Source organism: Ovis aries, chromosome X (genome assembly GCF_016772045.2).
Source record: "Ovis aries strain OAR_USU_Benz2616 breed Rambouillet chromosome X, ARS-UI_Ramb_v3.0, whole genome shotgun sequence".
Lineage (NCBI taxonomy): Eukaryota > Metazoa > Chordata > Mammalia > Artiodactyla > Bovidae > Ovis > Ovis aries.
This window is the reverse complement of record NC_056080.1, coordinates 22,741,565-22,768,221: the sequence shown is the minus strand read 5'-3', so window position 1 is coordinate 22,768,221 and position 26,657 is coordinate 22,741,565. Positions and strand designations below refer to the sequence as shown.

The window sequence follows — 26,657 nt, the reverse complement described above, 5'->3', positions numbered from 1 at the left end:
ACTTTTGAGGCTCATCTGCAGAACCTCTTCTGCCCAATGCCCCCTGCCCCCTTCTCCATTTCCAGAAAAGTCAGAATAAAATATTAAAGTCTTAACCCATCCCTCACTTTCCTCATTCTAACTGAGTAGTATATTGAAGGCCTCCAATAAATCTTTAATTAATCAATAATTCTGCTTTTCCCTTTTCTCCTAAAGGAAATACTCCAAAAAGGAAGAGAAGTGTAGCATCTCAGCAATGACCTTCCAACACTTACTCGATACACATTTATCTGGCCTTAGATGATTAACACAATGATTCAGGCTGCTCTGCTTCAGATTATATATATATAAATATATACATATATATAATCATTCCTGAAATGTTCTGCATAAATATAATTTTTATGGATGAACCATTGTTCATCCAAGTGCATTAAAAATGCTGATATTTCAAAACAACTTGTGGTGAACCTCATTATAAAATGAAGGACCTATTATCTAAATTAAAATGGGCATGCATGTTTGCATGTACCAGGAGAAATAGTTTGTATCCTGGTTATATAGAAAGGACATTTTCTTTAAAAAAAAAAAAAAAGCACAAAAGAAACGATGACGTTCTCCTTGGAGAAGGAAGTTAGGAAATGGGAAAGAGCGAGAACCCTGTGGTATTGAATTGGAACTGGAAGTCATCAGCATGACCTCGGTATTCTATCTGAGTTTTGGGGGCAACAAAAGTTGATCTGCTTAAGTCGCCTTGTCCACAGCATGAAGAGCCACAGATGAACCGCACAGCGGCGGTGAGGTGGTGGGAAGCAGGATGGGAGGGAGGCTCAGGAGAGGTGGCAATGGGCTGGCAGCTGCCAGGTGACAAGGGGCGATCAGGTTCATATCTGTTCTGGAAACCCACAGGGCTAGATGGCTTCTGAGATGAAAGGTTTTCAGATTTTAGGAAGTTAAAAAAAAATACATCCGCTGCAAGAAAGAGCCCAGTCTACACAGACACAAGTGCAGTACAACCTGTGAACATCCACACTGAGCAGGGAGGATCATGCCCCAAGCCACTTCAGGCCAGCTTTCACCACAGACTGAGTTTGAGCACCAAGGGTATAAAAAAAGAACTTCCATTTGTCAAGTTTTGTGGATTTCAGAATTGAGATCAAAGGTGACAGAGCCTGCAGAAGAGTAATGCCAAGATTGGATGCCAGAGAGGGACTTGGGTTTAAATCCTGAGCGCCCACTGGCTTCACGAATGCCACCAAGTGTCAGGACACGTCTAAGAATGGGACGGAGCTCACAGAGGTTACAGCGAGGGTTAAAAAGCGCTTAACATTTCACATGAACAGGTTTTTTAAATTGAGAAGAGGGGACTCATTAAAGCACAATCACTAATAACACCGGATGGTAGAAAGCACAACAGCCCGAGGCCACAGGGTACCAGATCAAACGGACTGATGCTAAGCCCCCGAGAGCGTGACTGCATTCCCGTTCAGCGAGGTCGCCTGTGCTCATTTGATGATTCTACGTAATTAAAAAAGGATTAAAAAGGATTAAAGTATGTTCTGTGTCCCTGCCACTCACTCTTCTTTTCTTCTAAACAAAAGCCTTGAGGCTTGCATTGGTCAACTCTGCACTAACTAGAGGGCAACTAACTACAGGGCGTGGCCTGAAATAACCAAATTTCAGAAAGCATTGATTCTAGCCTTCCTAGATGATCAGCCTTTCATAAACTAGTGTTGAAAGAAATCGTATTTGTCTGTATACCCATCCCCCACCCCCATGGCACTGACTGGAGTGCCTCACCTATGGAAGCTTCTCAATGATTTACTCCAAGAATAGAGAATACTTTCAGAAGTTTGTTTTTTTTTTAAAGAGTACCTGCAAAAACCTCAGGTTTTGCCTCCTACATTCTAATTTAGCTTCAGAGATGAATTCTTTGTACTTGGATACCTTAATTATACATCAGCTTAAACAGGGGGGTGTCTTCTATCGTTAACTAGCGAGCCTAAAAATATATATGGAATGCCTGATTTTTTTAACCTTTCTGTGGTTTTCCTCTTCAAAGTTTTTTGTCCTGTGTGTTAATATTAAATACTCACTTTAAATCAAAGGGTTTCAACCATTTTTTTTCAGTTAACTTACCAAAAAGACACTTTGGGTTTTAATTCAATGTCCTCTCAAAAGGGTTGTGTTTTTCTAAGGCTTCTGGCATACTGAGTATTTTCCACTTATTCTTCCCAGTCATTTGACTTCATTTTTTCCCTGCTTACTTGGCTTCTCCACATTCCTTAATTTTGATTTTCTATTTTTATTCTGCATTCCTTCATGGACTTCATCTTATTCAAATTTACCGATTAAATCTTTCCCTAGTATTAGTTCAGAAAATGAAGAAGCAGCATTGGGTGAGAGGCATGGAAAATTCTCATTTTATGAACTTAAATACACTCGTGTATTTCTTCAACTTTTCCTTCTTTTTTGATGACCCTTTAACTCTCTTCTGTTTTCTGTTTGGTTTTCATACTTCATCCTTTCATTGAGAAGTTGGAGACAGTTACTACATTTGCAAAAAACTGTGATTGCTCTGTCTAGAAAGGTTCCAAAGAGCTTTCCAATTCACCAAGAGACAGGATAAACAGACACAGAAACACAAATGACTTTTTCCATAAATGACTTCTGATTTAACACGGTCACCAATAAGTGATGGTCACCAATAAGAAAGCAGCATTTGACCAGCCTTCTGAGAGCAAGAGTACTGACTGATTATTCTCTTTCTCTGGTTTCCACTATGGCCTATATTTCTGGTGAATCTCTAATCCTCTTTTCGACCAATTTACAGCAAGTAGGAAAAAATTATTCTTTCTTCAGTTAATGGAGTGATCTGATAATTAAAGCACAGGGCTGAGCACATGCCTCCCCAAAATGTAGTCTCCTGTCTGGATTACTTAAAGGCTATCTTTATCCACATCTTTCAGCTTTACTACTTGGTGGGAGATGTTTTGGGAACCAAAGCAAGGGAATCAGAGAATGGAAAAGCAAGGCAAAAATAGAAAAATTAGCAGCAAGGCAGCAACACCCAACAGAATGATCAGCTCATTCTGATAATGCTGCTTTTTCTAAATATCAATTAAATGTTTGCATTTACAATGCATTTTTACCACTAACCATGTTAGAACTGGACACAGAACAACAGACTGGTTCAAAATTGGGAAAGGAGTATGTCAAGCTGTACATTGTCACCCTGCTTATTTAACTTACATGCAGAGTACATCATGTGAAATGCTGGGCTGGATGAATCACAAGCTGGAATCAATACTGCTGAGAGAAATATCAACAATCTCAGATATGCACATGATACCAAATTAATGGCAGAAAGCGAAGAGGAACTAAAGAGCCTCTTCAGTTCAGTTGCTCAGTCATGTCTGACTCTTTGCGACCCCATGAACTGCAGCACGCCAGGCCTCCCTGTGCATCACCAACTCCCGGAGTTCATCCAAACTCATGTCCATTGAGTCGGTGATGCCACCCAACCATCTCATCCTCTGTCGTCCCCTTCTCCTCCTGCCCTCAATCTTTCCCAGCATCAGGGTCTTTTCCAGTGAGTCAGCTCTTTGCATCAGGTGGCTAAAGGATTGGAGTTTCAGCTTCAACATCAGTCCTTCCAATGAACATACAGGACTGGTCTCCTTAGGATGGACTGGTTGGATCTCCTTGCTGTCCAAGGGACTCTCAAGAGTCTTCTCCAACACCACGGTTCAAAAGCATCACTTCTTTGGCACTCAGCTTTCTTTATAGTCCAACTCTCACATCCATACATGACTCCTGGAGAAACTATAACTTTGACAAGACAGACCTTTGTTGGCAAAGTAATATCTCTGCTTTTTAATATGCTATCTAGGTTGGTCATAACTTTTCTTCCAAGGAGTAAGCATCTTTTAATTTCATGGCTGCAGTTACCATCTGCAGTGATTTTGGAGCCCCAAAAAATAAAGTCTAACACTGTCTCCCCATCTATTTGCCATTAAGTGATGGGACCGGATGCCATGATCTTAGTTTTCTGAATGTTGAGCTTTAAGCCAACTTTTTCACTCTCCTTTCACTTTCATCAACAGACTCTTTAGTTCTTCTTCACTTTCTGCCATAAGGGTGGTGTCATCTGCATATCTGAGGTGATTGATATTTCTCCCGGCAATCTTGATTCCAGCTTGTGCTTCCTCCAGTCCAGCGTTTCTCATGATGTACTCTGCATATAAGTTACATAAGCCGGGTGACAATATACAGCCCTGACGTACTCCTTTTCCTATTTGGAACCAGCCTGTTGTTCCATGTCCAGTTCTAACTGTTGCTTCCTGACCTGCATACAGCTTTTTCAAGAGGCAGGTCAGGTGGTCTGTTATTCCCATCTCTTTCAGAATTTTCCACAGTTTCTTATGAGCCACACAATCAAAGGCTTTGGCATAGTCAATAAAGCAGAAGTAGATGTTTTTCTGGAACTCTCTTGCTTTTTTGATGATCCAGCGGATGTTGGCAATTGGATCTCTGGTTCCTCTGCCTTTTCTAAAACCAGCTTGAACATCTGGGAGTTCACGATTTATGTATTGTTGAAGCTTGACTTGGAGAATTTTTGAGCATTACTTTACTAGCGTGTGAGATGAGTGCAATTGTGCGGTAGTTTGAGCACTCTTTGGCATTGCCTTTCTTTGGGATTGGAATGAAAACCGACCTTTTCCAGTCCTGTGGCCACTGCTGAATTTTCCAAATTTGCTGGCATACTGAGTGCAGCACTTTCACAGCATCATCTTTCAGGATTTGAAATAGCTCCACTGGAATTCCATCACCTCCACTAGCGTTGTTCGTAGTGATGCTTCCTAAGGCCCACTTGACTTCACATTCAAGGTGAAAGAGAAGAGTGAAAAAGCTGGCTTAAAACTCAACATTCAAAAAACTAAGATCATAGCATCCGGTCCCATCACTTCATGGCAAATAAGAAAGTGGAAACACTAACAGATTTCATTTTCCTGCGCTCCAAAATCACTGCCCACGGTGACTGTAACAATGAAATTAAAAGATGCTTGCTCCTTGGAAGAAAAGCTATGACAAACCTGACAACATATTAAAAATGAGAGACATCACTTTGCCGACAAAGGTCCATCTAGTCAAAGCTATGGTTTTTCCAGTAGTCATGTATGGATGCGAGAGCTGAACCATAAAGAAGGCTGAGCACCAAAGAACTGCCTTTGAACTGTGGTGTTGGAGAAGACTCTTGAGAGTCCCTTGGACAGCAAGGAGATCAAACCAGTCAATCCTAAAGGGAATCAACCCTGAATATATTCATTAGAAGGACTGATGCTGAAGCTCCAATCCTTTGGCCACCTGATGCGAAGAGCTGACTCACTGGAAAAGACCCTGATGCTGGGAAACACTGAGGGCAGGAGGAGAAGGGGATGACAGAGGATGAGATGGTTGGATGGAATCACTGACTCAATGGCCATGAGCCTGAGCAAGCTCAGGGAGATAGCAAAGGACAGGGAAGCCTGGCATGCTAAAGTTCATGGGGTTGCAAAGATTCAGACACGACTTAGTGACTGAACAACAACAACGTTAAAATGGGTAAAATATATATTTTCAAAATAATATTTCAGGGGAATCTTTTTTGTTTTTCTTCAGTTGTATTTATAAGATTTCAATCTGTTGAAAACACTGAATTTTAAGATAGGTAATTTATTTTTGAACTTACCAGAGCTATAAGCAATGATTAACTGAACAGTCCTTCCAAAGAAACAGTGGAGAGCTACCACATGATTGTAAATATCCTTCAAAAGAATCCCTCCCCACTCGTTCTAGCTTTATTTATACTTTGGGCTTCCCGGGTGGTGCTAGTGGTAAAGAATCTGCCTAAAAATGCAGGAAACACAAGAGACACAGGTTCGATCCCTGGATCGGGAAGATATCCTGCAGTAGGAAATTCTTGCCTGGAACATTCCATGGACAGAGGAGCCTGGCGGGCTACAGTCCATGGGGTCACAAAGAGCCAGACCATCTGACTGAGCACACACACACACTTTGAAAATGTCTGTTTCACTCCATGTCCAAAAGTATTATTTCACTGCCTGGGAAGTTTAAGTTTTCCTTTGGGAAAACATACTCCTGAATTTCAAGAGATCAAGATAGGTAGTGGGTTTGAGATCTACCAAACTTGAGGCTGAGTCCACTCTAGGCTGGACCATTTGGGTTATTATTACTAACAGCAAGCCGGAAACTTCAGAGCAAAAGAGTCTAAGATCAGGCATTTCACACACCCCTCATTCCCTACCAGACTCAATGCCCCAACAACAGCCAAGTGAAAGTAAAGGCGCTCAGTAATGTCCGACTCTTTGCAACCCCATGGACTAGACGGTCTATGAACTTCTCCAGGCCAGAATACTGGAGTGGGTAGCCTTTCCCTATTCCAGAGGATCTTCCTAACCCAGGAATTGAACTCTGGTCTCCCGCATTGCAGGCGGATTCTTTACCATCTGAGCCACACAATAGCCAGCTACCATACTATTCCTCTCAGCCCAATGTCTATTTTATTATGCTCACAGATGCTGTGGGTCAGGAATTCAGAAAGGACACAGGAGGTAAGGCTGCTCTGGAACCTCAGCTGGGAAAACTGAAACATTGGGGGAGTGACTGGACTGTTGGGAGCTGAAAGCATCCGAAGGCTTCCCGCTCACAAGGCTTCAGTTGACTACTTGCAGACTGAGACTGCCCACTGGAGCATCTTCCGGTGGCCCCTCCAAGGGCCTCCTCACAGTATGGCAGCCTTGGGCTAGCTGGATTCTGGGATGGCTTCAATAAAAAAGGCAGAGGCTGCATGGCCTTTTATGACCCAGCCACAGAAGTCACACTGCTAGTCCCCTTCTGTCACACTCAAATGGTCTAAGCAGCCATAGCTTGCCCAGGCTCCAGGGATAGGAGACCAGACCTCCTCTCCCGACCGCCGCCCACTTGGTGGAAGGCTGGCAAGGGCACATCATAGAACAGCATCGTCATGGCCATCTGTCCTCTAAGATGTTCATCAACAGGTGTAGAAGATGATTTATTTCTCAAATTACACTTCAAAGCACTCTTCTACTACCTGAATTTGTTTTCTTTGGAGTCATTTTTGGGCCATTTATTTTAGTTTCTCTCGCTGTGGGCTCTCCTCAGATGGCAGGTAGCCCTTGCTTACTCAGTGAGGCAGCCTAATGACTAAGGAAGCACCCCAAAAGCCTCATGGATTACATAGGTCTTTTTGGTGGGGTCCTAACACCATACCAGCTTCCCTTATTCACCTTAAACAGTTCATTCATCGTCTTTAGAGAAGAATCCTCTTTTCGCCCTTCACTTTGCCTAGGGGTAGCTGCCTGCCTACTAACATTCTCATGGTCAGGTTGGAAGGTAACCCTTCGTTTTTCATACTTCTGGTTCATTCTCCAGTTTTCATTCAGCCAGCTCTACCTGTTATTCCCGCCCTGTATCCCTGGTGCTGCCTTACTAAGGTAGGAGCCCCTCTGGAGGTTGCAGTGCCTCCTGAGTATGCTCTAGACCCCAGCTATCCAATATCGGAGTCATGAGCCATTAGGGAAAACGTGAATATTCAATTACGTTATAATATCAATGATAAATTCCCCAAGTGTGCTCACTGTGTCATGGATATTAGAACACTTTTTATACTTATGATATATTAGGTTGGTGCAAACGTAATTGCGATTTCGGATTGTGAATTTAAATCATTATAATTAGGCTCAAACACACCTTTATGAATCAAAATAGGAACCATTACAATCAACACATTTTTGCCAATGAGAAATAAGTTCATTTATTCCTGTAGCATAAAAATCCATGCATTTTCTGCCTCCTGCTGGTTGTGGAAGCATTTTCCCTGCAAAAAGTCGTCAAGATGCTTGAAGTGGTAGTCGGTTGGTGAGTGGTCACATGAATATGGCAAACGAGGCAAAACTTCATAGACCAATGTGTTCAACCTTTGAAGTGTTGACTGTGTGACATGGGCATTATTGTGGAGAAGAACTAGGCCCTTTCATCTCATTGATTTGTTGAGCATACTTCTCAGATATAATGGTTTCACTGGGATTCAAAAAGCTCTAGTGGATCAGACTGGCAGCAGACCACCAAACAGTGACCCATGACCTTTTTTTGGGAGCAAGTTTGGCTTTGGGAAGTGCTTTGGCGCCTATTCTAGGTACAACCACTGAGTTGATCATGGCCAGTTGTAGTATAAAATCCACTTTTCATCACACAACACAATCTGATTCAGAAATAGTTCACTGTTGCGTAGAGTAAGTTAAGACAATACTTCAAAATGACAATATTTTTGATCTGTGGTCAGCTCACGAGGCACCCACTTATCAAGCTTTTCCACTTTTCCAATTTGCTTTAAATGTCAAACAACTGTAGAATGGTCGATGTTGAGTTCTTTGGCAACTTCTCACATAGTTGTAAGAGGATAAGCTTCAGTGATGGCTCTCAATTGGTCGTTGTCAACTTCCAATGGCCAGTCACTACGCTCCTCATCTTCAAGGCTCTCATCTCCTTTGCAAAACTTCTTGAACCACCATCGCACTGTATGTTCATTAGCAGTTCCTGGGCCAAATGCATTGTTGATGTTGCGAGTTATCTCTGTTGCTTTAACGACCCAAAAAATACAAACAACCCTATCCGAGAATGGGCAGAAGACCAAAACAAACATTTCTCCAAAGAAGACATACAGATGGCCAACAGACACATGAAAAGATGCTTAATATTGTTATTTATTAGAAAAATACAAATCAAAACTACAATAAGGTACCACCTCACACGGGTCAGAATGGCTATCATTAAAAAGTCTACAAATAACAAATGCTGGAGAGAATGTGGAGAAAAGGGAACCCTCCTACACTGTTGGTGGGCATATAAGTTGGTGCAGCCACAATGGAAAATAGTGTAGAGATTCCTCAGAAAACTAAAAATAAAATTACCATATGATCCAGCAATCCAAACAAAACTATAAATCAAAAAGATACATGCATCCCTATGTTCACAGTAGCACTATTCACAATAGCCAAGACATGGAAGCATCCTAAACGTCCACTGAAATATGAATGGATAACTAAGAAGTAATACACATATACAATGGAATGCTACTCAGCCATAAAAGAATGAAATAATGCCATTTGCAGCAACATGAATGCAACTAGAGATTATCATACCAAGTGAATTGAATCAGAAAGGTAAATACCATCTGATAGACATATGCAGAATCTGAAATATGACACAAATTAACCCATATCTGAAGCAGAAACAGACTCACATAGACAACAGATTGGTGTTTACCAAGGGGGAGGGGGTTTGGGGAAGGGATGAAGTAAGAGGTTGGGGTTAGCAGATACAACCTTTTATATATTGAACAGAGGCTTTCCAGGTGGCACAGTGGTGAAGAAGCCGCCTGCCAATGCAGGAGACGTGGGTTTGATCCCTGGGTCGGAAAAATCCCCTGGAAGAAGGAAATGGCAACCCACTCCAGTATTCTTGCCTGGAAAATTCTATGGACAGACTACAGTCTGTCCTCTATGGAGGAGCCTGGCAGACTACAGTCCATGGGGTAGCAAAGAGTTGGACATGACTGAGTGTTCATGCAAACAATAAGATCCTACTGTGTAGGTTAGGGAACTACATTCAGTGTCCTGTGATAAACCATAATGGAAAAGAATATGAAAAATGTGTGTGTGTATACATATATATATATAATTGAATCACTTCTGTACAGCAGGAATTAACACAACATTGTAAATCAACTATACTTCAGTTTAAAAATGAAAAAAGTTTTTAAGGAAAAAAGCAGTCATCTGAAAAAGGTCTTTCTATAATTAGAGCCATTCTACATTAAAAAAAAAAAAAAACCCTACCAGAGCTATTGTATTCTAAAAAAAAAAAAACCTCAAACAGAACGTGCTACTATATGCAGATCTTCCTAATGGGGTCTGAGGCCCATGCTACCTTCATGTAATGTTTTTGATGCTCTTGTAAGAAAGACAAGAGGGTGCAGGGTGATTGTGACGAGGTTCTCAATTAAGGTAGGTGAGGGTTACTGGATCCTTCCCCGAAGGAGATCTGTGTTTGGCTGAGGGAAAGTGAGTAACATCAACTAGCACCTTGACCCTCTCTCTTTAAATATCTTGTTTGTTGGCTTTTAAAATATATGTGTCCTTGAACTTCCCAGGTGGCTCAGTGGTAAAGAATCTGCCTGCCAATGCAGGAGATGCAGGTTTGATCCCAGGGTCAGGAAGATTCCCCTGGAGAAGGGAATGGCAACCCACTCCAGTATTCTTGCCTGGAGAATTCCATGGACAGAGAAGCATGATGGGGTACAGTCCATAGGGTCACAAAGAGTTGGACACGACTGAGACTGAGTGCACACACACACACGAACAGATTAGTGAGAAACCTGCCCTTCTCTATGTCAGAAGGTCAAACCAAATTATACGTACATTTCACCACAGGGCCACAATTTCTGCCCTTGGCTTGGGCAATCCCTTTCCCATCAGCCCTCGTCACTCAGTTCTATGTCCCATGGATCTCAGGATTCCTCAGCATAATACCTGGCACATTGCAGGTGTTTACTATTTCCTGATGAGCACTGAAAATTCAAATACCTAGTAAGTTTCAGTATAAACTTACAATAGCAAGTAAAATTCAGGGGTTCAAGATAACATTGGCTGGTAATGGTTAATTCCTTTAATAGATCATTTCATTCTATATATCTGCTTGAGAGTATTCCAATCTTTATAGTTACGGGAAGAGCCAGAAGGTAGACAGGAAGGTGATAATAAAGTGGCAGTATGGTGTGTCGGGCCAGAGGGACATTTTGAGAATGACTTCACAAATAAAGTGGCTGGAGTATGTGAGCAACAATCATAGCCAAAGCCACCACCCAGATTCACATCATTTTAATTCCAGAAGCAGGGTGGGTAGGGGTTAGGATCTAGTCCTAACGGTGGATGGTGAGTTAACAGAATGTCTTGTTGTCATGGAAGAAGGAACAGTTAAGTCAAGGTCACAATGTACTCATCATTGAGGTTAACTGAGGCAAAACCTTAAGTTAACCATTACAGTGAGTGAAGAAGCTTCAAAGCCAGTCACGCTAAAAGCACTATTTCTTGGAAAATGATCAGTTTACAGAGCTGGGACCTTCAGCCAACAAACTTGAAGATAATTAACATTGGAGGTTAAGAGCTCCCTTTGCAGGAAGCTGGTTTCATCCAGGAAACACTGTGTCACTAACTTCCCACAACAAAAGCAGAGCCAACATCTAGTGAGCACCAACCATGAGCCATGCACTGTGGGGCATTTCTTCAAGTTCACGGGTGCAACAGGCCTATGGTTCAATGCTATCATTTCCATTTTATAGAAAAGGACACTGAAGTTTATGTAGTGGGATTAAGTGATTTGTCCAAGCTCACACTGGTAGGCAATGGAAATCAAGCTTTGAGTACAAGTCCACACAGACCAGTTATGGTATTTCCCGAGAGAAACAACAGGCACACTAACAAGGGTGGGTCCTTTGAATAAGTAAATAAAGTAAATGAAGTGTAAGTAAGTGAAGGAGGTAGCAATCTGATGGCTCCAAAGTGATAACACTAGACAAACATGAGATTACACAATTTCCTGATTGTTTAAGCAGAACAAATTTAGACAAAACTCCAGGATTGCTAATAGAGACTGTTTGCTAGAAAGGACTGCACTGGGGTAACAGTACATTAGGTAGGAAAAAATGGTATGTTTAAAAGCTCAATCTACCTGAATTTTAACTGTGGTTTTGCTCCTAATTTTGCTTAGGTAAGATACTTAAATCATATACGCTTCAGTGTCTTTCTTCAAAAGAGGGAAACATCTGTTTCCGCTGGATGGAACTGTAGCTCCATATGTCTACTACTGTGTCTGGTCAAAAGTGGTACGCAAAGGTAAGTTCCCTTGCCTCCTAGAAAGAATAATTTCTGGCTCCCTCTGGAAGAAACAGCCAAGATGTTAGGTCAACAAGTAGCTAGCGCTGTGGGCAGCCTCCTCATTACCTGGTGCACCGCCTTTCTTGTGTGTAAAACTGGGGAGGTTGGACAGGGGATCTCTAAACTCAAGTGCCCACTGAATCAATCTACAGGGATAAGATTTTCATTTAGACACCTTACAATTATTTATCCTGCACCAATCTTGCCCAATGTACAATCTGGGACAACTCTGGAGAGAGCATTGCTAGGAGTGAGTAGCCAAGAAAAGGAGCTAGAAATCAAGAAAAAGAGTACATACATAATTTACATATGTTTTCCACAAAAACACACACACACACACAAAGAAACAAAGCCTCCAACGATGCTTTGGATAAAGGACAATTAGGTTAGGGGCTTCCCTGGGGGTCCAGTGGTTAAGAATCCACCTTGCAATGCAAGGGATACTGGTTCAATCCCTGGTCCGGGAAGATCTCACGTGCCACAGAGGAACTAAGACCGCGCGCCACATCTACTGAGCCTGCGCTCTAGAGCCCAGGAGCCACGACTACTGAATCCCATGCACCTAGAGCCTGTGCTCCACAGCAAGAGAAGACACTGCAATGAGAAGCCCGCACACACAACAAAGAGTTGCCCCCACAACCAGAGAAAAGCCTACGCAAAGCAACAGAAACCTGCTGAAGTGAAAAAAGAAAATAATCTTAAAAAAAAAAAAAGGACACCTGGGTTAACACTTCACATATACTCAGAAACCATCGCTATTACAGAAACCTCCAAGGAAGAGGTAGAGAAAGCATGCCACAAACTCATGGTATGCAAACATTCTGGCTACCTCATATATACTGACGTCTTTGTCCCAACTTCTCATTCATTTAGAAGCCCTTCAAAGGCAGCAACTATACCTCAATGATTCTGCAACGCTTCTCACTTTCCACTTCATTCTGAATCCAGAAAGTCTGACAAATACTGACGGACTTCTGGGAATTCCCTGGTGGTTCGATGGTTAGGTCTCGGTGCTTTCACTGCCAGGGCCCAGGCTCAATGCCCGGGAACTAAGATCCCACAAGTCACATGGCATGGTCAAAAAAAAAAAAGTTGATGGACTCCTAAACATCTGAAGTGTTAACCTTTAGTATCTCAAAGACTTTATCGCTTAGTGTTTCAGAGCTCTTGGGCGAAAATTTTAACAGATCAAACAAACTTCTTAACACTGGAAGCACATTATAGTCACCAGTAAGTAAAAAATACCAGCACCTAGATCCTACTCACAGAGACTAATTTAATTGGCATCTACAGGGTTTTTTTTTTTGGTGGGGAGGGGGTGGCGGGCAGATGGCACTGGTTTTAGGAGTTCCCCAGATAATTCTCAGGAGTGCTCAGGGCTGAGATTCACTGACCAGCATCTAATCCCAGAAAATTCAACAGCAGGATAAACCAAAGACCTCCTCAGGCTAAGACAGTGGCTGAGCATCCCAAAATTTTTCACTGACCCATCTATTTTTAGCCTCTATTTTCCTGTTTGAGTTTTGTTTCAGCCTCCTAGGAAACTGACCACACTGGGGCACATGACAGGACCAATACAGGAACGTTAATATAGCAAAACTTTCTGCTTAATGCTTTTTACTTCATCTCAGAAGCAAGAGGAAAAATTAACCAACTGTATACAAAGTACACAGTTACATATTAAGGAATATCTGCTACCAAGCTTGAGGAAACAGAACACTGTACTCTTCTAGGACAGATTCAAGGTAGGGTCGGGTAAACCCTGAGTCTGCTCTGGGCAACGAAAATGTAGCAATTCGCTGGGGAAAGATGCGCATGTTACACAGCACTTGGGATACTTAACTTCATGCCTTGAGAAAATGTTAAAAGAGATACATAGCGATTTATTCCCAAGAGTGACAACTGTTCTACACTGACCTTCACGCCCTAGTAAGAAAGCAACATTGACACGACTCAAATGATGGAGTGGAATCAGAGGTCAAGTCTAAAAATGAAAAAGTCCCAACTACTTGGGTGATGCTTAGGGAAATAATCTACCGAGTTAGAACCCCAAATATTCAATCACAAGGAATATAAACATTGACCTGTGTAACAGATGACAAATAGCTTACTGTGGTTTTTGTGCTATTTATTATAGCAGAAAGAATCATCTCCGACAGGATGAGACACTGACTGGGAAAGGAGGTATCCTCAAGGGATATGAAGGAAATCAAACCCAGCTCTGCCACAAATATGGTGAAACAGGCTCCCTAAAGATGCTTGCAGGCTAGCTTCAATGAATGCCAAGTACCCATTCACAGTTTCCTTAGCACATTTTCTCTAAGTTAGCTAATTTACCAAAAAGAATTAAGTGGGCAAGAACAGCAAGAATCTTAGGTAATAAGGAGCTGCCATCACCAAATTTTACCAGAAATTACAAGGCAAAAGTTAGTATATGATATTTAGCTGAAATCAGCAAGTTCTCCTTTTGGAGAGAATTTACCTACTCTGTGACAAAACAGCAACAAGAGAGAAAGATACAGGGTCTTGATCATTGCTGCTGTGCAAATGAACAGCAGAACTGAGTAAGAGAGTTGATGCAAACTTCCCAGCAGAGATGGCAATGAATTCCAGGGGGATTTAGTAACAATTTACATACTGCTCTAGGTGATAAATCTGACCATGATAAAAGCATTGTAAATGATTGAGTATATTAAAACTCAGACTGTGCACTAAATAAAAAGGAAACATATTCATTGTCAACATATGTAAATAGATGGGCAAAAGCTGTAAGCCTACGGCATAAAAAATGGATAAAGAATTAGAGATGATATTCTTCTCACAAGCCTTTAATTGTATACTTATCATTACTTTATTAAAGAAGAGAGTGCAATAGGAAACAATAGTTACACAGAACAATAGCTTACTGTGCAAAGTAGACACAGGGAGTTCACACAAATGATTAAAACTGCAGAGCCCGGACAGACTTTATTTTTCTGGGCTCCAAAATCACTGTAGATGGTGACTGCAGCCATGAAGTTAAAAGATGCTTGCTCCTTGGAAGAAAAGTTATGACCAACCTAGACAGCATATCGACAAGCAGAGACGTTACTTTGCCAACAAAGGTCCATCTAGTCAAAGCTATAGTTTCTCCAGGAGTCATGTATGAATGTGAGAGTTGGACTATAAAGAAAGCTGAGCGCCAAAGAACTGATGCTTTTGAACTGTGGTGTTGGAGTAGACTCTTGAGAGTCTCTTGGACTGCAAGGAGATCCAACCAGTCCATCCTAAAGGAAATCAGTCCTAATATTCATTGGAAGGACTGATGCTGAAGCTGAAACTCCAATACTTTGTTTGGCCACCTGATGCAAAGAACTGACTCATTTGAAAAGACCGGGATGCTGGGAAAGATTGAAGCCAAGAGAAGGGGACGACAGAGGATGAGATGGTTGGAGGGCATCACCAATTCAATGGACATGAGTCTGAGTAAACTCCAGGAGTTGGTGATGGACAGGGAGGCCTGGCGTGCTGCAGTCCATGGGGTTGCAAAGAGTCGGCCACAACTGAGTGACTGAACTGAACCAGAGCCCGGTGAATAAACGGTCAAGGGCACTTTACACACTTCAAAATGAACAAAATAAACCCACAAGGGGAAAAAAAAATAAAACTTTTAGCTTCTATGTTACCTATTACACAAAGTCATAAAACCTCATTTTGGGAGGGCTGCGGAGAAACCAGTACACTTCAACTCTGGGGAAAGCCCTATAGATTAAAGCTATACAACCCCTCAAAGTCTTCCACGTGGTAATTCCACACAGGGGCACAGATCCTAGAGCTAAGCCATCGATCACCTGGACGAACCTTAGCTATCCCAAGAGTCACCCTCCAGATAGCCAAGACTGAAGCGACTTAGCAGCAGCAGCAAGCAGGACAAACAGAGCTTTGTCATTTAAATGCAAAATAAGAGCAATCACAGCACACTTCTTTAACAGGGAGCCAAACTATCTTAGAGGTTGCAAACTTTCTGTAAAGGGCCAGAAGGTAAACAGTTTGGCTTTGGGGGCCAGTCTCCACGGCAACTACTCAACTGTGCTGCTGCAGAGGTTCAGAAGCCACATGTGCTATGTAATGAATGGACATGGCTGTGGTCCAATAAAGCTTTATTTACAAAAACAGGTGTTGCCAAAACCTAGAGCATGTACAACATAAAGACCAAACCCTAATGGGAACTATGGACTTTGGGGGATAATGATGGATCAATGTTGGTTCATCAGTTGTAACAAACGGCCCACACACCATGGTGCAGGATGTTGATGGTGGAGGACATTTTATTTGTGGAGGTGGGTATGGGAGTTCCCTCTACTTTCTGCCCATTTTGCTGTGAACCTAAAACTACTCTTAAAAATGAAGTCTATTAACTGTAAGACAAAAACAGGTAGCTGGCCCTTAAGACTATAGCATTCCAAGGGGAAAAAAAAAAAAGGATTTGCCCAATTCTGGAATCAGATAATCATGGAAGCAAAATATCAGTAACACAACACACACAAAATGAAAAGGAAAAATGGTGGTATTTTCTGCTTCCATCCAGTAATAAGACCAAGGTTTCCCAAATCTTGCCAACAACCCGATCAATTTCCTGAAGTTTAATGGGAGGAAACCACTCAGTCATCTGTAGGTCGGTATTGTGACCTGTCCCCCCTTCGGAAGAATACCTAATTGCCAAGACAACAATCAGAGCCGGAACTACACCTGAAGTGCTCAGAGTCTCATAAACCATGTTGAAATCCAGTCATATCAGATCTTTAGGGCCCAAAAGGTCAATTCGTCCTTTAAATTTAAATATTGACCAACATGCATTAAGCCACATTAGATATCTGTCCCTGAAATGGAATTGTTCCCTTCCCCTTTCAATTCTGAATCATTGGCTTTCGTCTCTAAACAGGTGAGTCGAATTCTTGGCAATGCCTTAGAGCAGAATAGCCTGACTGCTGACAGAAAACCAGGGACAAATCCATTCTTCTCCCCAGTAGTAATCAGGCTTTAAGAAGTATGACTTTACAAACCCAAGGCTTTTCAAAGAGCAGTCTTTGGAAGCAAAGTCAACTTCTCAGTGGGCACTGGAACCTTAAAATACCTTCTCAAGGAAAAGAGAAGGCAGCTGGGCTTTCGAACCTCAAAAAGAGTCCAACAGGGAAACTGGCTGCTGCCTCCTAATAGCTAAAGGCTCCAAGGTTCGCAGAACCAGTGTTAATTATGGTAGAAATCTTTTCTGTGAAAAGGCAGAGTTGTCAGACAACCTCTCTTCTGGCGGCTTTATTTCAGAGATGCTATATTTAAACGTGGGGACCTTACAGAAGTTTGCACTTATATAACCACTGACTAAATTAAAGCGACATGATGTTTAATAACCTTTAGATGAAGTCAGTAATCACCACTTACAGAGCGCCCACTCAGGGTAGAAAGCAAACAGCTGAGGTTGAGAGAGGTTACGGAGAAGAGGTGAGTGCCCACCCTCCACAGAGAGACAGTTTGGAGTAAAATCAAGTAACAGAAGCAAATATCTTTAACACAAGTGTGGCTGTGCAAAAGACAAGGGCAAAGGAACTGGAAAATAAAACAGATGGTCTGTAGAGAGAGGATCAGAGTGATTAATGAAGGAACCAGAAGAGGACAGGGTAAAGCTGAAAGATGAAAAGCATGTCCAGATGAAAATGTGAATCATTTCTGATAAACACATTTGAGATTCAGAAAGTTCTACCTTTAAGTTATGTTGCACAGTCCAAGTTCTCCTTTTCTTACATCACCAAGAGAACTTTTAACTCATAACAACCACTTAATAGGAAGACCTCAGGCTTCTGCAAATATCACAAAGAACCACCATAACATGAACGGCCATTTAAAGACAGTTAATTGGTCCAAAATTCCTGACAGTAACAGATATATAGGGGGAAAAGAGAGTAAAAGTTGTACTGAGATATAAAATCAATAAATGTTTATTCTGAACATTAAAATGTAATATTTCTATTATTCTTAATAAGGAATTAATACATACAGTCTGAAGCCTCATTGTCCAATAGAAATACGTGAGCCACACGTCATTTTAAACTTCACATAAAAAGAAACAGGTGAGATTTTTGATGATTTATTTAATGCAAATACTCCCAAAATTACCATTTCAACATGGGACCAGTACAAAAATATATTGAGATATTTTACTATTTTTATATTGTCTTTGAAATCCAGTACCTTATACTTAGATCTCAATTCACAGGCTAAATTTCTATCAGAAATAATTGGCCTACAATTAGATTTCATCAAATTTACAGTTCAGGTAGATTCACATATTTAAACTGTTCTAAACATACTTAAAAGTTTTCCAATTAACTGAATCAAGTTTAAACTTAAATCAACTCAGTCTCCCCGTTTCAGTCACATCAGCCACATCTCAAGAGCTCAGTAGGTTCAAGTGGCTGGTGGCGACAGAACTGGACAGAAAAGGCCGAAATACAGAAAGATAATCCCTGTTGTCAAAAATTCAAACCTAATCACTAAGAAACACAAAAAACCAAAGCAAAATGTATAACACGGTATAAAAATGAAAGGATTAAAGACGGAAAATGAAAGGAAATTATAGATGTTTGTCATTACAGATAACAGATCCGTCATATCAACAAATATAAACTGGTTAAACTTAGCCACATAAAGAAAAGGTCTGGCTCACAAAGCAAAACCCAACTTTAAGTTTTCAAGACAATATTTAAAACAAAGTAATTCAGAAAGTTTCAAGAAGAAAATTAAAACAAGGAAAAAAAGGCTCCAGATCTCAATGTTAAACAAGGTTGAATATTTAAGGCCCAAAAGACTGAACTAGTAAAAGAGTAGCACTCGGTATCCTAAAGGGTGCATCTGGCAGTGGCAGTTAAGAATTCTATGCAGCAAATGTAACATCAACAGGCACAAAGCAAAAATCATAGGCAATGTGTGGAGAAACAGAACTAGGAGACTCGAACCTCTCTTAGCCCATGACAGGCCCAGTAAATTTAAAAAAAAAAACAAAAGTTATAGAAAATTCAAATAAGATAATTAATACAGCAGATTTGATACATCAGACCCTGTAACCTGAGAACACAACCTTATTTTCGCTTCCCAAGGAACAATGACACGAAATGAGCCCTGACTGGACTACAAAACAAACATCAAGAAATTAAAGAAATAATGATTCAGATAGCATTCTCTGATCACAACACAACAAAACAACATCAACAAAATGAGAATACAAGGTACATTTACACTGGAAATTTAATAACTCTTAGTTAAGAATAAAACGAAGATGAAGAGCTGGGGGGGGAAAAGGATCAAATACTATACATATCAGCTGCTAAAGCAATGTTCAGAGGCATGCTTGTCACCTTAAATACTGAAATAAATAACAAAGAAATGAATTTTCCCATTCAAAAAGAAAAAAATAACAACACTGAGCAGATCAGGGGGGATTAATAAAACCAAAGTAGACATTAATGAACTGGAAAACAAAAGTCATAAAGCTAAGAACTGAATCCAATCATATAAATCAACAACTAATCTCACCAAGAAAGAGGGGAGGGGGGAGAATATAGAAGGAATAAAAAAGGGGAACAGCCACAGAGAAAATTAAGACTAAGAGACTACTATCTCAGCTATGCAAACTGACTTTAAAACCTTGATGACTAGTATAATTTCCTAGAGAAATATATCAAAATGGACTCTAGCAGAGACATAAAATCTATACAGATCAATACCACAGGCTAGAGAAACCTGTCGAAGAGCAATAGTTACCAAGACACACTAGGTTTAAAAGGTTCTGTAGATGGATCCTACCAAATCTTTAAAGAACAGATAGTTCAAAGGATAAACTATGATCTTAGGGCAGAAAAACAATTTCTCCTGAAACAAGCATGACACTGACAAGAAAATCTAATAGACTGCACATACACACAACACCCAGAGCCAAACAGCACGTGGAGATCAATATAATGAACCCAGGAATTCATCATACTATTCTCTCTAGTTCTGTGTATGCTTAAAATTTTCTGTAATAAAAAACTAATGTTTTACTCGATAAAAATACTGAATCATTATGCTGTACACCTGAAACTAATCTTATAAATCAACTACTCTTCAACTTAAAAGTTTTCTTTACTCAAATAGAAAATAATTCTATCGAGATACCCTTCTTCACTTATCAAAAGTTTGACAACCATGTGGTAGAACTGTAGGAAGACAGGTACTCACAGAAACTTCCAGTGAGAGGATAAACAGACAACCTTGATAATGTAAGGCAATTTAACAATATTTATCCAAATTTCAAGGCTTCCCTGGTGGCTCAGATGGTAAAGAGTCTGCCTGCAATGCAAGAGACCCGGTGATCCAAATTTCAAATGCACATAGCCTTTGATGTAGAAATCCCATTTTGAGGAATCTGTCCTATACAAATACTCACACATGCATGACATGGTGAATGAGATAATTCACTGTAGCATGGGTTGTCATAGCAAAGACTGGAAACAACTTGCTAGCCATCAACGGGGAGCTGGCTAATGAATATAGTACATCATACAAACTCTCAGATGCCATAAAAAGAAAAAGGAAGTTCTGTAGTTTTAGATATGGAAAGTTGTCTGAGGAATTAAGTGTAAAAAGCAAGGTAGAGACAAAAGTATTACGAGTTGCCAGTTATGTTAAAATGGGAAGGCAAGTGGATGAAAGTTGGAAGCTGACTTTTCTATGTCGTTTTGTACCTTCTGAATCTGGAACCATGTAACTATAATCTCAGACCAAAAAGAACCTTTTTTTTTTTTAATCACACCCTTTGGAATTGCACTATTGCAATTATAAACTCATAATCCATTTATAACACCTGCTATTCTTGTGACAGTTGCTAACTGTGTGAAAGGCCATGTTTTAAGTCAAGATTGAGCTCAAAAGGCATAGAGAAATAAGTCCCACAGATGAAAGGGGGGCAACTCCAAATCCAGAAGATCATCTTAACTGGTGGTTCTCAACCCTGGTGATACTGAAGAAGCACCCAAAATGCCAATGCTCTATACCCCACCCTCTCAGAACATTTATAGTAAAGTTTGGGGGATGGGGCCCAGGCATGAAAACCATGCCTCTAAATGCTTTATATAGCAGTGGTCTTCAACCACTGCAGGACATGGTGCTGTCTGGAAACATGTTGGCTGTCACAACTCAAGGGTGAAGGGAGTGGTGGGTGCTACTGGATCTCGTGGGTAGAGGCCTGGGAGGCCCAGAGGGCACAGGACAGAGCCTGCACCCGCCCCACCCCTAAAAATGTCAAGAGTGCTGAGACTGAGGAATCCTCCTTTCAAATAAAATCAGTGCTTCTGCAGTAACATGCAGTTTTAGCCTTCCTTCTTAAACAGGGAAGATCATCTCATTTATTAATGTGGATATATTCACATAATAAAGCTATTTCTATGCCCACAAAAACCACAATTTGTCAGTATGGTTGTCACAAATACTGTAAACATGAGTAAACCCTCTCTCCAGTCCCTGTCCAGGTATTTAGTCAAAAACTCGGGTCCCATTTGTAAAGCAGCCAGGGGAAAGTCACGAAGTTCACCAAGTGGCAGCCTGTGGATTGACATGGTCCATCATCTGTTCTATTTGAGCCCTGCATCTTTTAAAATATATTGAATTGGTGCCAATCAGCTTCCCTTTCTGGAGGCAGCACATATGGGGTAGGGGCAGGGAGATTGCCACAGTCCCCCCACCCCAAGCTGACTACTCCCCACCCGGGGCCTTTTAGCATTTGAGGTGGCCCTCCCCTGCTGTGGGCTCCAATCACTCTGGGCCATAAAAGCCTCTTAACTCTTGTGCCTTCTCTCCTTAAAAATACCCCCACACCCCTTCTAAATTCTCAAACTCCCACATCACTTGCCAAAATCAGACTGCTATCCAGAGCTGGAAGAACCAAGAGAATGGTAGAAGTTGAAATGGCCTCTTTGTGTGACAACTGTCTACTGTTGTCATTAAAGATAGGCTGCCTGCCACCTGATTCATCTCTGGGCATTACAAAGGAGACCTGAGTTTCTAGCAAATTCCACCACAATTTTATATATATAGAACTTCTGTGAGCTTCCTTATAAGGAAAAGACTTCAGTTAGTAAGCTTCTTTCATTATCCGAGATTAGAGTACCCCTCGACTACTCCCCAAATAGGTCAGAAGCTTTAAATGGGAAATACCTATCGGAAGATTTGGTAATTTCTTTGTAAAAAGCTCATCCCTCTTCCTTTGAAATTAGGATCACACAGTTTTGGAGCTGTGCTTTAGAGATGACCTTATAAAACCCACATGTGTTCTTGAGGAGGAAAATGAACTCCAGTGAGTTCAGTCCCTCAGCCAAGGCCAGGCTCTGGAGTCACTGGCACAGCAAGAATTAGAACATTTCTTTCCAGATAATGGTCCCATGGGTTTTCCACAATAACACTATCCCCCACTGTGGTTTTCCTCCTCAAATAACATCTTTGCCAGAACACCTATTAATGTGGTAGATAGGAGCCGCTACAGAAATAAATCAACGGAAATGTCGCCAAGCTACCAGGGCTATCACTTCAACTTGGGAGAGTGGAAGGAGGGAACTAGGAGTCTCTGGATTCTTTTTATGTCTTTTATTGTGAATTAACCTGTCTCAGTTTACCCCACTGAAAAGTGGATACCTTCAGACTCTCTCTAAACCACACATTAGGGATGGAAACATGCTATTTATACCAACAGAGACACTTTGTTTTTAAACTTTGAAGGGGGCGGGGGCTCTGCCTGAAACCTCTAAACTTCTCACAAGTGATAGAGATGGTAAAGCAAAACTAATGAAAAGCTTCTGGGGGAGAAGATGCAAAGGTCCACCTATCACCGAATCCTGATTTCCGTCATCATTTGCTGGCAAACTGGTTTCTTAACATTTAATTTGGTCTCAACTAAAAAATTCTGCTCGTCCTATCCCAACTGTGAACAACATCACATGGAGCTCTGGCTCTCCCCGAATGTGCTACCCACTCTGCACTTGGGTTTCTATGCCCACCTGACATCATCTCTTGACATTTACCTAAGATTCATTAAACGACCAGCTGCCCCGTTATTCTCCCTTGAGAGCTTAGAACATCTCTGCTGCTCCATTTCCTTTCCCTTTCAGGATGCCGTGCTCTGACTCGATACCTGGCTGCGCACTTTGGGTTTTATCACATTCACGTGTTTCACAACCAGCTGCCCCGCATTCAGCAATTGGGAGTACTCCCGACGTGCTCGCACCGGCACCACTCTGGGGAAACGCGGTCCAGTTTTAACAGAACGTCGTGGAGTCTGTTCCCATCTCAGCTAGGCCTCGGGCAGGTTGGGGGCAGGGTCTTCTGCGCTCGCACCTCATTTCGTGGAAGCTGCCCACCAGCCCACCGCACAGGGGAGAAGCGAGGGGACGCAGGAGAGGCGCGATGAAAGGTGTGGCACCCGACCCTGCTCTGGCGCCAGGAACCCACACGTCCGTTCTTCCCCAGCATCTAAGGCATTCGCAGCCCAGGCCTCCAACTGCTTTAACAGAACACCACCAAGACAGCAGTTCGAGTCCGGCCGCTCCGGCCACCTTAGGTGGTGCCTCAGAGCACCTTCGAGCAGAAAAGGAACGAAATGTCATTGCATAATTTATTCGACCGAAAGGTGTTTCTAAACAGGTCTTACCCAACGCAAAAAAAAAAAACCAACCACCTAAACATAAAACCCTTGAAAAGCCACCCACATTCCGCTCCGAAGTTTTAACGGCCCGGAGGTCTGTGTCAAGCAGATTGGAAGCTAACGACGGCAGGTTTGGGAAGTCCCGCCGCCCGGGTTGACGCTCCTCAGACGCAGTTTCTGTGTCTCGGGGTGAGCCCCGGCGGGTGTGCGGGTGCCAGGCCCTACCCCTCCGTGCCCCCAAATCCGAGCCTCTGGGAGAGGCCCCGGAGCCCCGCCCGCGGTTCCCACGGACTTTGCCCGGAGGCCGCGGAGACCCGCGGCGGTGGGCCCGGAAGGTAGCGCCTCCGCACCCTGGGGTCGTGGGAACCGTGGCCCCGCACTTACCGAAGTCCAGGAACTGCTTGATGGAGAGCGGCGATGGCGAGAAGCGCGAGTAGCGCTCAATCTGCTTGGGCACCGGCTGCTTCAGCAGCAACCGGAACAGCCGCATCCTCGCCCCGGCAGCGCAGAGACCGGCCGAGACGCTCAGGCGGCCGCAAGGACCGGTGCAGCTGAGCCGCGCGGATTGGGCACGTTCGCCAAGCGCGCACCCCGGCCTCCGCCTCCGCCTCGGCGCCGCTGGTGCAGCCTCCGCAGCACCAGCACCAGCAGCTCCCTGGCCGCGGCCGGTTGCCCGCGGCTTTCCCAGGCCCCGCCCACGGGGGCGGAGCCGGCCGCCGCACGTACGCGGGGCGCGAGGGGCGCGCGGGGCGCGCGGCCGCACGCGCTGGCTGCTGATTGGCCGCTGCCGCTCTGGCTTTCTTTCGCCCTGGCGCAGCCCGGCGCCGGTGCGTCCCTCCTTGCCTCCTGGGACCAAACAAGCCCGGCAAGTGAAGCTGACCCGGGTCCCGTCCCGGGCTAGGTCCTCCGCGGCTCAAAGGTGGCGGAGGTGCAGGGAGACTGAGAAGAGACCCGAAGCCCTCGCCCGGAATCCGATCCTACGCGCTGCTCAAGGCCCCTCTCTACCGAAGGCATCTCTTCCGGGAAACCCTCCCTGGATCAGCTGACTTTCCCTTCAGGGTATTCGTTGCATCTTGATATGTTTTCATTTTCTGTTTACCACTTAATTATAGAGATTGCTTCATGCCCTCCACCACCATCACCACCGTTGGGCAGAAACAAGCTCACCGGTTCGGATTCCTCCCTGCCCATCACCATTGGACGGAATTCATTATAACGTCATTGATTCTGTTCCGTGCTCCCCCCCGCCCCCACCCTTCACCTTCGGACAGGATTGTGAGGTCAGTGCCTCCTTATTTCGTGACTCACCACCCCTGGTTCCCACCAACCCTCCCTTCCCACCCTCCTTCATGGGCCAACACCTTTGGGCAAGAGTAATTGATAAGTCACTATTTCACGCAACCACCACACCATCATTGGACAGGGTCAATTATAAGGTCACTGACACTTCATTTCGTCCCTACCCCTACCCTCCTCCTGTGAATGCCCCCTAACATCATTGGACAGGATTAATTGTAAGGTCACCGTCTGTTTCATGCCCCCCCTGCCCCCCCCCCGTTTTGAAAGGATCAAAACACTACCACTGCAAAGGACCAAATTTAAGGTCTTAGGCACTATCTTTCAGACCCCCTCATGACCACCACCACCATAGGACAGCCCCCTGACTTTTTCATGCCTCACCACCACCACACCACTTATTCTGGACAGGAGCTTGTGTTTACACTATGTTTACACACTGCGTTATTCTTTGTGTAAGAGTGAACTTGAACTCAGGGCTCAGTATGTGAAATCATTATTTCCCAATGTGAAGGTATAAAATACAGCTTGCTTTAACCGTTTCCACCAAACTTTGCTTTATTTTTGGCAATGTATCAACTAAATGATGGTAGAATGGGACTTCCCTGATGGGGAATGACTAAGACTCCATGCTTCGATCCCTGGTCACAGAACTAGATCCCACATGCTGCAAGAAAGACTGAAGATCCCATGTGCCACAGCTAGGACCCTGGCATAGCCAAAGAAATAAATAGATTTTTAAAAATGAAAGGTAGAATATTCTCTAAGGAAAGATAAAAATTTAACTGGAAATCACTCCTTTGGTCTGTTTGGACTGGTTTTCTCAGTAGGATTATTGGTGTGTAGCTGTTTAGCTTCTGTGCCTTCGTTGGGTTTTTATGCACCCAATTCTCTACTCTGAACTTAAAAAGTCATACATATACTCAAAAGACATCCACTGGTCCTCCCTCACTTCTAGATTTTCAAGTACACTTTGGTCATCTTGGTGGTGGTATGTTATGTAGACTACCATGTCTTTCTCATTCAAAACAGAAGCCTAAAAGACATACTAACAATCTCTTTAACCAGGAGCTTTGCCAGAAGAGCTAACCAATCCTGATGGTGTGCATGGGAAGACAAAAAGACCTATGGTCTGTGGTTCCCCCAGTGACTTTCTCGGGGGCAACCTGGAGGCACAGTGTACTTGGTGGCAGTGTGGGAGTAGATGAACAGGAAGACAGTATCCGTGGAGAGGGAGTTTTTCCCAACCTAAGTTGCAAATTGCTGCTGATCTTTCTGAGCTCAGAAAGACTTGTTTCACTCCTTCGTTTCTTTAACTGAACAAAATGCTACTTTACATCTATGTATTCTGATTTACTAAACTGTCATGTGCTAGTTTTATTAATATTTCTCCAAAAGGTGGCAAAGTCTTAGAGGCTGGGAACAATATGAAAGAAATTGTAACAAATTGTAACAATCTAATAGAAATTGTCCTAGTCCAGGACTCAAATGAATCCTAAGCTTGGTTCTATCATTAACTAGCTGTGTGACCTTAAACTAGTGGGGGGAGATAAATCAGGAGCTTGAGATGAACACACCCACTACTCTTGCCTGGAGAATTTCATGGACAGAGGAGCCTGGCAGGCTACAGTCCATGGGATCGCGAAGAGTCAACACAACTG

General features: G+C 42.8%; 1 protein-coding gene across 2 annotated transcripts in view; it reads right to left on the bottom strand.

The window, feature by feature from the left end:
* The window catches only part of PDK3 (pyruvate dehydrogenase kinase 3), an 88,088-nt gene extending 63,691 nt beyond the window's left edge, over nt 1-24,397 (bottom strand). For both annotated transcript variants that reach the window (XM_027962977.3, XM_027962978.3), the window contains exon 1: nt 24,085-24,397. In XM_027962977.3, coding sequence (XP_027818778.1) covers nt 24,085-24,190 — 106 coding nt within the window. In that variant the 5' untranslated portion in view covers nt 24,191-24,397. The remainder of the gene's footprint in view (nt 1-24,084) is intronic.
* Nucleotides 24,398-26,657: the final 2,260 nt, after the last annotated feature.